The sequence below is a fragment of the Gambusia affinis genome, linkage group LG05, assembly GCF_019740435.1.
Source record: "Gambusia affinis linkage group LG05, SWU_Gaff_1.0, whole genome shotgun sequence".
Classification (NCBI taxonomy): domain Eukaryota; kingdom Metazoa; phylum Chordata; class Actinopteri; order Cyprinodontiformes; family Poeciliidae; genus Gambusia; species Gambusia affinis.
The window spans coordinates 15515128-15526795 of record NC_057872.1 but is presented as its reverse complement, the minus strand read 5'-3'; the positions used below and the strand labels follow the sequence as shown (position 1 = coordinate 15526795).

At 38.9% G+C, this 11668-nt stretch overlaps 1 protein-coding gene across 1 annotated transcript; it reads left to right on the top strand.

Annotated features, from left to right (window-relative positions):
- Window positions 1-4331: 4331 nt before the first annotated feature.
- cep72 (centrosomal protein 72) lies at window positions 4332-10365 on the top strand. The gene is made up of 15 exons (XM_044117667.1): window positions 4332-4448; window positions 4644-4771; window positions 5282-5474; window positions 5566-5677; window positions 6156-6235; window positions 6318-6376; window positions 6608-6650; window positions 6903-7103; window positions 7216-7397; window positions 7493-7586; window positions 7677-7855; window positions 7949-8075; window positions 8163-8274; window positions 9245-9371; window positions 9676-10365. The coding sequence occupies exons 1-14, from the start codon at window positions 4373-4375 to the stop codon at window positions 9303-9305; spliced, it is 1647 nt and encodes a 548-aa protein (XP_043973602.1). The 5' UTR covers window positions 4332-4372; the 3' UTR covers window positions 9306-9371; window positions 9676-10365.
- The last annotated feature ends 1303 nt before the right edge of the window (window positions 10366-11668 follow it).

Genomic DNA, 11668 nt, shown 5'->3' with positions numbered 1-11668 from the left:
TGATTCATTTCATTCTTCTGAGTATGTGAAATAAACAAACATTGCAGGTTGTTGATTTTAAGCAGGTGAGTAGTGAAACAAAAAAAGTTGTGAAAGGTTACCAAACAAAAATGAATCTTAAAGAATGCAAATAACACAAACTTTATTGTCTTTTATTGGTATTTTATTAGTTAGACTAACACCGAGTAGTACATGATTATAAAATGTAAAGGGGGAAAAAAACACTGTTATAGAAAAAAATTGAAAATGGTATATTTATGTGTATTCAGTGCCCTTTACTTGTACAACACTAAATCAAATTGAAACGGAATGAAAGTGCCCTTTTTAATAAATAGATACCACCTGTATTAAATTAAATTTCTGAATTAATAAATGTTTTGGGGACATTTATAAAGGAGTTTGGTTGTAAAACTACATTCAAAGCTCTGAATATCTCATTAGAACAGTTTGATCCATCATCTGAAAATGGAAAGAGAATAGAACAACAGAAAACCTACCAAAAATAGCCATCCACTGAAACTGACAGGCTGGACAAGGAGAGCATTCAAAAAGCCCCTGGTAACTCTGGAGGAGCTGCAGAAATCCACAACCCGTGGCAGAATTTAACGCAACAACTTGTCGGTTGCACACTCAGCAAATCTGATCTTTATAAGATCCAACACCACAAACATTCAACCTTTAGTTCTGAAAGTAAATGCAATGTGAGGTGGAGAACTAACACTGCACATAACTCTGAAGCAGCAGAAGATTTGGGGCGAGGATGAAGGTTGACCTTCATTTGATGAAGGACGACCCCAAACATACAACCAGAGCAACGGTGGAAAATCCCTAATAAAAAATACTGAAGTTTGTGATGGCAATACAACTTGTTTTGGTCATAAGACAGATTAATTACTTTTGAAATAAATACATTTTTGTAGTAAAAATAAGAAAGGAACAGGCAACTCTATAACCATTCGTCTTTACAACTAATATGTCCTGAAATGACTTAGAATGCAAAAAAGAAAAACTATTTCTTTCATTCCCCTCAGAGTTTGGATTGAAGCCACAGATGTTTTACATATACTGCAGTGAGTCAGTTTAGGCAGCTGCTGAAACCCTGGGAGACAAGATGCAGCATCTTTTCCTGTAGCTCACTGCAAAACAGAGATGTGATGAGCATCAAACTATGACGGAGATAAAGTTAGAGCTTTGACCACTGCAGATATTTTTGACATGATGAGGCTGCAGAGCAACTCTGGAAGCAAACGGTTTCTGCTTGCCTCAGTCCAAAATAAAAATACAAGCAGATAAAAACAGACATTAACACCAGCAACTTGACAAGAATTAAGCAAAACAGATAGAAATTTAGAAAACACAAGAATATTTTGACTTTTACCTGCAACTCCTACATTTTTCAGTTTTTATCACTGCAACAACTGAGAATTTGAACTCGCAGCTGGGAATTATCACACTGGTTTTGTGTAATTGTGTGTTTTTATTCAATCACAGATCATTTTATGTTCAAATGAAGTCTGACTTAGCTTCAGCAAATTTCATTAAAATAATATCTGGTACTAAAACAATGGACTTACTGCAAGGGACTGCTTTCCAACAGACGTCCTAGTTTTTTTTAAATGTTAATTAGCAAAACATCAGTTAGACCTACTTATTTAGTTTTAGCTCATGTAATACTGTGCAAAAGCTTCAGGCCAAACTTGATTTCTTTATCTTGCTACCAAGGGATCAAACTGATCTCCTAAGGTTGCCTTTATCAGTTGATCTCAGGATCAACTGAAATCTTCCTAATTTTTATTAAAATTTCCTTTTTCCGTTTTTATGTATGCATGGGAAGACAGAAATTATCTTGATTTACACTGCACATAAAAAAAAACTACAAAAAAAAACAGTGCTGCATGGCAAAAGCAGACCACAACCAAAAGTAATAAAACAACCCATATATTAAAACAAAGTGATAAGTTAACAGGAATAAGTTGCATTTATAATAAAAAAAACAGTAAAATATGAACACAAAAATTAAGAAAATAAAATAAAAAAATACATATGACACAGGATATACAAATGTGGTAATCTGTAGTCTAAAAAGCACCACTCAGATCCACAAAACTATCATAGCAGAGCTTCCCAAATCAACAATTCAAATGTCATTTCACCTTCTGAAAAAAGAGTTTTAAAGGTTTAATGCCCAACTAAATGTCGTCATCAATACAGTAATCCCCCAAAAAACATTTTGAGCTCATTTCAAACTATTTTCTCAGGAGTTTAGAGATAAAAGGCAGCTTAAAAATGGGTTAGTTACAACATTGCGTATAAATTCTACAATATTAATACACAAATGATCTGGTCTTCAACAGGTCGTAAACATTAAGAACACAGATACGATAAAGTTATTAAATGAAAAGATTGTAAATAAAGATGCATAAAACCATTGTAGTTGAATTCCTGAAACTGTGTTGTGGATTCTGGTATTAGTGTGCTATCCTAAGAATATCATAGGCCAACTTCTGGAAAACCCTCTGACAACTTTCTGGAGGTTCCCTGCTGCAAAGTAAATGTCAAAAACTCACAGAGAATATGTGAATTACAGCAGCACAAAAGTGTCTGCTTCTGTAAAAAGTGTTCAACCTTATAATGGTGGAAATGTACATTGTTTTTAGATAATCTGTTCAGCCAAGTTAGGTTATTTCATGTCCCTTTACCTTTTGTAATGAATACTTTACCTCTGCAAAACAAAAATCACCACTAATTTACACATTTATTGGTCAGTCACATCCAATAGAAACTTGTTGAGGGCTTTTGTTGAAAGCCAACAGCCTATTGACAACGACCCCTTAAGAAGACATTTCATAAATCCTTCTGCAGCAGGTGGAGAAATCAGAGGAGAAAAAGCGTTCATGTCGGCCCTCTGTGCCAGAAGTAACGGGAGGCTGAGGGCCACGCCGCCTGCGGCCCCTAACGCATTTCCTGCAAACAGACACACAGTCAGGCAGCAGGACAGAGAAGACAGGCCGAGGGAGCGAGTCAGGACAGTGAGCGTCTCTGCTGAGAGCCAGTCTGTGAGTCCGAGAAGCAGACAGGAGCCGCACAGGAGAACACGAGCCGTGTTGTGGTCCTGACTGAGCCACAGGAGGTCGAAGGAAACCAAAGCCGGAGCCAGAACCTCCCCGGTCCATTCTGCTTCTCTCTGAAATGTGGAGGCATGGAAGAGGCAAAGAGATGCAGAGAACCCGAGCAGGAAGAAGCCGACAGAGGGCCCCCTGTGGTCCTATGAAGAAAGACAGTATGATCACATTCATGGTATGTGGTGAGTGTAGATTTATGCAGGCACAATGTGTGTAGGAAGAGTGACAGAAAGGGAATAGTTATAACTTAGTCTGTAGGTTTTAAAGAGCAAGTCCCACCTACAATTTGTTACTTTGACAAGAGAAAACGCATTTTTCATTTTAGAGAGCTTCACTCGATGTGTTTTAGTGAGTTATGTCCTGCAATTTTATTGCATTTAGTCTTAAAATATATGCCTACCTTAAAGAGTCTATAGGAGGAGTGCAGGGCTATTGCACACAAAACACTGTTGAAACCAGAGATGACCCAGTCCATTATACAGAACGCCATTGATCCTGATGCAAATACACGTTTGAAAACATCCGAAAGTCTGCCAACTGGCAACACGCAGATAACATCAAAGAAAGTCTAAATCAGCGCATTTCACAAAAGTTATTAAAAAGTATCAGGATGTGGACCAACAAGGCTTCCTTACAGATAATAACAGAGGATAAATCGGCAAACTCATCTGGCAGGAACAATCAACGGTTTGTTTTTACACGTGGTCAAGCCTAAAGTCCAGTGCGCATGCTCAAAAAGAATGCGTTCAATGTTGCTCGTAAAAGCTGAACTGTACCAGATTCTGAAGCACCAACAGCCTGTCACGTACCAACAACCGACAATGTTTAAAGTAACTCAAGTTCTTTTCTTCTATATTCTGATGTTATGTTATGCAAACCTGGATCCCTATTGGCATCAAGTTCCAACTATATGAATAACTAACTAATTAATTCACTATTTGTGTTAAGAAGCAATTAAGTGGGTTTTTAATAGCCGTAGAGAAGGGGAACAAGCAGGTATTGACCTGCAAGATGCAATTTATGCAACAAATTTGTACAACCTATTTTAACTTTGACACAATTGCCTATATGGAGCATGATTTGAATATATTAGAAAAACTTAGCACAGCTTAGATGTTCTTTAAACATATGCCAATCTGTAAAAACGCTTTATCGAAATCATTTTCGTCATTGTTTTGTCTCGCTATTAAATTGCTTGTCAAATACTCGTTCCCCCGACGGTACGTGGACGCAACAAAAGTTCGAACAGTATGGCGGCGGTGTGTTTGACAACATTAACAGAGCAATGGATACGAGACAGACTTCAGTTAAAACATCCTGTTCTTGGTAAGACGGTCTCCCTAAAAAGCGCTCGGTAAAAAAAACCGAGTAAACATTGAGGGTAAATTATTCACTTTCAAGCTTTTCTTTTTGAAAACGTAAACCTATAAGACTCTTTCCCAGGCCTGAGCGGTGGTAAGAAGCTAACCAAAGCTAACGTAGCATGAGCTGTTTCGTGCATAAATAATATTTTTTAAACAGGTGATGTTCGGACACTGAGTCTCCCAGGGACACATGAGGAGAAAATCGGGCATCTTGGAAAGGCTCTGAAAAATTTTTCCCGACTAAAATCTCTGGATTTGTCTTACAATGCCATCGTTTCGTTGGAGGTTTGTTTCTCTGCTGCTCATTCTGCACACGAGAGTATCACGTTTTCCTTTTTCATTAAGCTGTTCCTCTTTAATCCCTTCAAACTAACACAAATAAATTGGGCTTAATCGTTAACTGGAAAGAAAAGAATATGTTATTTTACAAACAGAAAATTTAAAAGTGTGACGTGTATATATATTCAGCCTCTTTTGTCTGACACCTTTAAATAAGACTTAATGTGAGTAATTGCACCTAATATTTCCAGAATGTAATTTAATCTCATCTTAAATACAACTTCAAGTATCGTTTTCCTTCCACTTCACAGTCATGGTCTACTTTGTGTTTGTCTTTACATGAAGTCTCAACAAAATACATTTAAGTATTTGGTCTCTCATAGAATATCAGTCGTCCTGTCTTTCACACATCTCCTCTAAATTCATTTTTCTTACCTCAATTATGGTGTTTAGTCATAAGAAAAAAAAAAAACAATTTTTATTCCCGATTGAAGTTTGTTCTATTTATGTAACCAGGGGGTGAAGCACTTGAAGAAGCTGGAGAGGCTGATTCTGTACTATAACTGCATACCATCCCTAGAAGAAGTGCAAGTGCTGTACGAACTTCCAGTTTTAAGGGAACTGGACCTCAGGCTAAACCCTTTGACTAAAAATTGCCCGGGCTATCGACCGCATCTGGTGCACGCCATGCCCAGCCTGCGAAAACTTGGTAAGACATGCTCAAGGTGTCCACACTGTGCTCATCACAGGCCTAGATATTTGTTTATTAAGTGCAGTCATTCACGATTTTTCGTTCACAGATAATTGTCCAGTCACAGACGCGGAGCGCAAAGCTGCAGTACTCGAGTTCTCCACTCAACATCCCTCTCTGCGGCACAGCAGCTTGTTCCTGGATGGACATCAGGGCCTAGGGTAACACAGAAAGTCTTCACATTCTAGACAAAAATTTAAGTATGCTTTCATCTTACCACTATGATACCTTTTACCTTTATTAGCACCTCTGGTACAAATACGAAAGAAGCTTTATAAGAAATATTCTTTCCTTTCAATGGCATAATCTCACTCAGACCACTGTGTGTTTATTCAGAGGATGATAACATTATTATTTTACTAAATTGCCAGTACCAGAATCACTGGCAGTTCTGCTGTTAATACCTTGTGTCAATCGGACAGCAGGCAGTCTTTCCTCTAACATTTCCCGGGATCTAGGTAAATAGAGAGCAATGAGAAATGCCCTCTATATGGCGAAATATTGTTGTGTTGATTTGGCAGTATGTTCTAGAATATGTTCATAAATCCTGTTTTACCTTTCTCGCATGGACCATCTGGAATTTTGCTTAAACTGATGCTGTGACCTTTTGACCAGCCGGTTTTCTCTTCTGACCCACAGCAACAATATTGTGTTGAATTTTGTTGAAGCAGCTACCAGAGGTCAAGGGGAAGGTGACTCTCTTTACAAGGAAGTGGAGGGTAAAATTTTAAAGTTCAGCGCCAAATTATAATCTGCTTCTTCCTCTATTGTCTGAAATTTCAAACTGACGTCTTTACTTAGAGCCTGAAATAGAGGAGCCAGATGACTTTGTGGTACAGAGGAGTTCAACTCCAAAGAAGGTGATTAGTTGCTTTTTTTTCTTTCATATTTTACATCAAACTGTTTTATCGATTGGATTGCAAAAAATGTCTGAAAGCTTCAGAGATTTCAGTTTACATGGAAGTTTTCGCATATGAAATAATTTCAAAAATTCTATCTTAATGTCTGGAAATGTACCATAAATGTTAATATTACTTCATCTTTTAACTTACTAATAATAATTTTTTATTTATTTATTTTTTTAATTGTAGGAATTGGCCAAGTCCATCCTTCGGTATTCTTCCACTAAAAACTGTAAGTGTTCAAACTCATCCATTATTTCTTAGAAGACTCTTAGTCAGAATATCAGATTGCAGCAATAGCATCTTTTTAACAAATTTTCTCCCCTTTTATCTATATATTGCCTAAATGGTCACTCAAGACTAGTTGTGCTTGAGTTGTGAAGTTCAGTCCAAGTTGCCATTAGGGGGAGACAGAGGCCATTTTAGTTATTTGAAACTAGAGCGTGTTTGTAACATTTATTTTCACTTATTTATAATTTCCCAGCTCTTGCCGAGTCCAAAGACTCACAGATGAACACACTACCTCATAATGTAAGCACAACATCACCGAAAGGAGCCGAAAGACCAAAAGTGTCGTTTGGTCCTGTTTTTGAGAAACACAAAACTGTCCCTGGAAAACAAAAACGAAATGACTCGTCCAGCCTAACCAGGCACAAGGCCAGGGGTCATTTTACCGCAAATCCTGGTGAGTTTTCAATTCCCTGTGAACTCCTTTACACTAGACTTGGACAAGTCAACAAATGGCAACAATTATTTCATGACATATCAGTAACTTTGCGCTTGCCACATTTTCCCAGCTCAAAGTGACCATCGTGCCTCTCCGTTTGGTGACATTTGCCCTCCTAGTCCGCTGCGTTCTGGTTTAAGCCTCGCAGACCACTCGAACCCCGTCCTGTATCCGGCCAGGCTGACCTACTCAAGCTCTAATAAGACGGAAGGGAGATCCGACCCACAGCCGCAAGCTGAAAAGAAAAAAAAGGTCGGCAGTTTTCTTTATTAATTGGTACGCTGAACCTCAGATTGTTCCACGTTCGTTTAATTAGATTTGCTGACATCTCCGCATTCCCCTCTCAGGGTGGTTACCGGAAACCCCTGGAGATGCTCCTCAATTTGGTGGACAAACACTGGCGGGGGGAGAGATCGCTGCATCACAACAACAGCTTCCTGTGTGAGCCGGCCAAAAAAAATATTTGAGGCGTCCAATCTCAGGATCTAGAGAAGATGAATGTGTTCTCATCCGATCTATTTTTGGCTGTAGCTCAGGCGGTGCAGATCCTCTCCATGATGGAGAGCAATATTTCCAGTCGGGAGGCTGAGGTCAGGACCTTAAGACAGGATGTGAACGCGCTTCGGTTTCAAGGGCTCTCACGAGAGAACGAACACAGAACAGAAGTGTGTGACCTCTCCGCCCAGCTGGAGGAATCTCGTAGAGAGGCGGTAAGTTGCCTCCACTCTTAAAAAAACAAACAAACAAACAAACAATGCTTTAGCTTTAAGAAAGTTGTTCATGAGTTGACACTTTTAATCCAGGGGAAACTGAACGAGCAGCTCAGGATTGTGTTGGAGGAAAATGTCGCCCTGCAAAAACAACTCATCAAGTTAGAGCGGCAGTATCTGAAGTCGATGATGAAAAGTTCACCGGTTACTCAGATCCGAGGTGGGTGTGATCGCCAGAGATGAATGTGAGTCATGTTCCGGCTGTTTTCTGAACTAACAACACTTCTTTGCGTTTGCTCATCCTTAGAGGCTCAGACAGAAGTGGAGGAGCTGAGGAAAGAGATCGAGGGCCTGAGGATAAAAGTGCAGGAGGCCGAGAAACTCCAAGAACTGTCAAACATGCTTCAGGAAAGCCACAGGTAAAGACGGGAGATCGTTCCTGGGTCGGTGTTTATACTTGGGTTTGCTGCACAAACACCAGAAGCATTCACACAACCTTTTAGCTTGTCACGGCCATAGATTTAAAAGTGTTTTACAGTCATTTACCGTATTTTTCGGACTATAAGTCGCTACTTTTTTTCCCATGCTTTGAACCGTGCGCCTTATAGCCCGGTGCGGGTTTTCTGTGGATTTTTCTTCAACCGCCACGGGGCTCTTTAGCAGGAAGTGCATTATTGGAAGTTAAAATTGGAAATCAAAGAAGAAAGCGCTGATTTTCATTTAGAACAAGCACATCCTCTGATCGACTGACCGGTTGCCTGACCGTGTCAAAAAAAAAGCATTCCCACAGGAATATGGTGCCTCCGCCATGTCCCAACATATAGTTTTTAGGGTGTTATGTAGCGCAAGCCTTCCAACACGCATTACATTTGCACATAAACCAAACCAACCAGGTTCAATTTCAGTTTCATCCAACAACGTCACCTTGTTGCACATGCTTGCTGTCTCCGCTACTCGAGGACCTCTTGTGGCTTTCTTTCAACAATGGCTTTCCCTCTTCCTGAAAGGTCGGACTCATCAAGTGTCAGACTAATGGTGAAATATTGTTTTATAGCCTAACCCTGCTTTAATCTTCTTCAAAACCACATCCCTGGTCTGTCGGCTGAGTTCCTATGTTTCCATGATGCTCTTTGTTCCCTAATGTTCTCAAACAAACCTCCGAGGCCTTCACTGAAAATGATTCATTTGGTGGCTTCTGAAGGGAACTGGTTACATTAGGTTTTATGTAAGGGAATTAGAGGAAATGGCACGGAGCAGATATTTGTATTTGTTCTTAACGAAAGCATGCATCGTTGGTCTGTCACGTAAAAGCCCAATAGGGGACCCTGAGAATACTGTAGCAAAGTTGGGTTCTTTTTGTGTGATTTGTTGTTTGTGTTTATATTGCAGGTCCCTGGTGGCTACCAATGAATGTTTGCTTGCTGAGCTTCGGGCAACCGCCGAACATTAAAGCCATAATGAGACACGAGGATTGTGTATCAAAGCAGAATTATGCCAAGCTTCACATAAGCAATAGGTACGTTATTTTTGTAATTTTCTGCTTAATTTGAACGGCTGCAGTTCAGGCCATTTACATTGTGTTCAGTCTGCTTGCATTTTAATGAGGTGTCCTTTTATTCTAAATGATTATATATGAGGTGTCCTCTTGATATAAACAGTTAAGAGAACTGCAATTCATTCATGAAAGCTTGTATATAAGAGCGTGTCAGGGCTGTTATGTTAACAAATGATTTTAGGGGGAAACTACGAAGGTCGGGATGTGTTTCCTGGATCTGTGGCAAGATTGTGTCTGCATTTTTTTATTTTTTTATGTTTTATAGGTCAGCCGTGTATCCATCTGCTTTCTACGCTGCCGTGGATTGAATGCATCAGGACTGCAGCTGCACTGTGACTTTATTTATACGTCTGCCTCGGGCCCGGAGAGCCGCTCACACACGCACACACACACTTTCCTCCTGCAGACCTTCATACGAGTCTTGGCTGAGCGCCTTAGAAGCGAGCTGAATGTAGCCGCTGCTTTTAACTGGATTTCCCAGGTCACTGAGCGGATGGTGCGACCTCTGCAGAAGCACCCCTGAAAAGGCCATAAAACGGATATATTGTTTCTGCTTATTTATTTTCAGTAATGCAATATAAATCGAGAACACACTTTTAGAGGCATTAAGAACAAGAAAAGTAGTACACTGCATGCACTGGGGCACAAAAGTACTTGAAAAGTTTTTTTTGGTTTTTTTTTTTTGGCTTTTTTTTTTTTTTTTTTAGAAAAAACAAATATTTCCTCCACATTAAAGGTGCACAATATTTGGCATTAAAAACACAAAGATACTCAAGCTAACACCAAAAAGCTGCTAGTTTTGCACTCGATGCACGATTCTTCATCAGCTGAGGCTACAGGTAGTGTGTTGCACACAATGCTGTTATGTTGGAAAAATATTTTACACAAAAATTGTTGTATGCAGTTTTCCCTTGTATCTGGTAGAGCATGTTAGTAAACATTAAACCCCTGCTTTCGTCAGGTAATTACTGTGCCTTAGATGACAGTAGCTTACACAAAAAAAAGGTACAGACAAATAGGGCGGCATTAGAGGACAGCTTACTTTGTACAAGTACAAATACATACAGTCATTGCAGGCAAATACAAGGTTTGATCATGATCCCACTGTTTCAATACTTAATTTTATGTATTTATTTATTTATTTTTAACCAAGAAAATACTTAGGTTTGACTAGTAGTCTGTAATCACATCAGGCACAGCAGTTTAGGAAGGAAAAAAAAAACCCTCTGTCATCTATATGCTTCTGAATCAAATGCAATATACACAACATGCACGAGGTACAGCAACACAGAAAAACGAAATACATAAAAATCAGTGTCTTAAATTAGGCTAATTGGTAGAAACAGTTTAGAGTATATACACAACTTTCAAGCAAATATATTAGAGCGACTGTGTATAAATCTGGTAAGGAGATAACATAACTAAGACGCTGAAAATACAATCTTGTACAACTGAGTTTAGCCAGTGGGGGAAGATCATCTGCTGTAAAATGCATGTTGATTTGTGTATAATTAAATACCAAAAGATCAGAAGAATAATTATGTTTAAAAACAATTATTAAAAGGGCAGGTCTTTTATTATGTTTCATGAATTATAAAGTAGAAAAGTTGTGTCAGATTATATCGCCTCTAATTTACTTCCTCGGTCTTAGATGTGTAGACTAATTATCAAAACTAGAGAAGCCCAAAAAGGCCAGATGCATAACTTTTTTATATACTTTTGTAAACAAAAATATGTCTTCATTTGAGATCTTTTTGAGGGTGCTAGGTTTTTCATCTGTCCAACCAGGATAATTGGACCGATGCAATCATTCCCTACAAGATTTTCTTGAAAAAATACGCACACAATTTAAGCGTGTTTCCATTTTTTAAACGGCTTTAGGAACCTCCGCATTATTTAGTGAGTCTATGAAAGAAACTTAAAAACTGGACACCAGGCTTCCTAAACACAGATTTGATGAGTGCGGGTGGGGAAAAAAAGCACTGAAGATGAAATGAGGGATTAAAGTTCTCGAAACAAACAGCAGTTATCTCTGTGTTAAACAGAAAGTGTGCCAGTCATCTTTAACCTGACATCATTCTTTCACCAGACAGGGTAATAGAAATATCTTGCAGTACGTCCCATAAAAAAAGTGCAATTTTTCTTTTTCTTTTAATCAAACTGTTCTGTTTTTGTTCTTGGCACTCTGTTCATTGTGCTTGTTAAATATTAAGGGACTGTATCATGAGGCTCTAGCAGCTCCTCTCATTGGTTCTTAG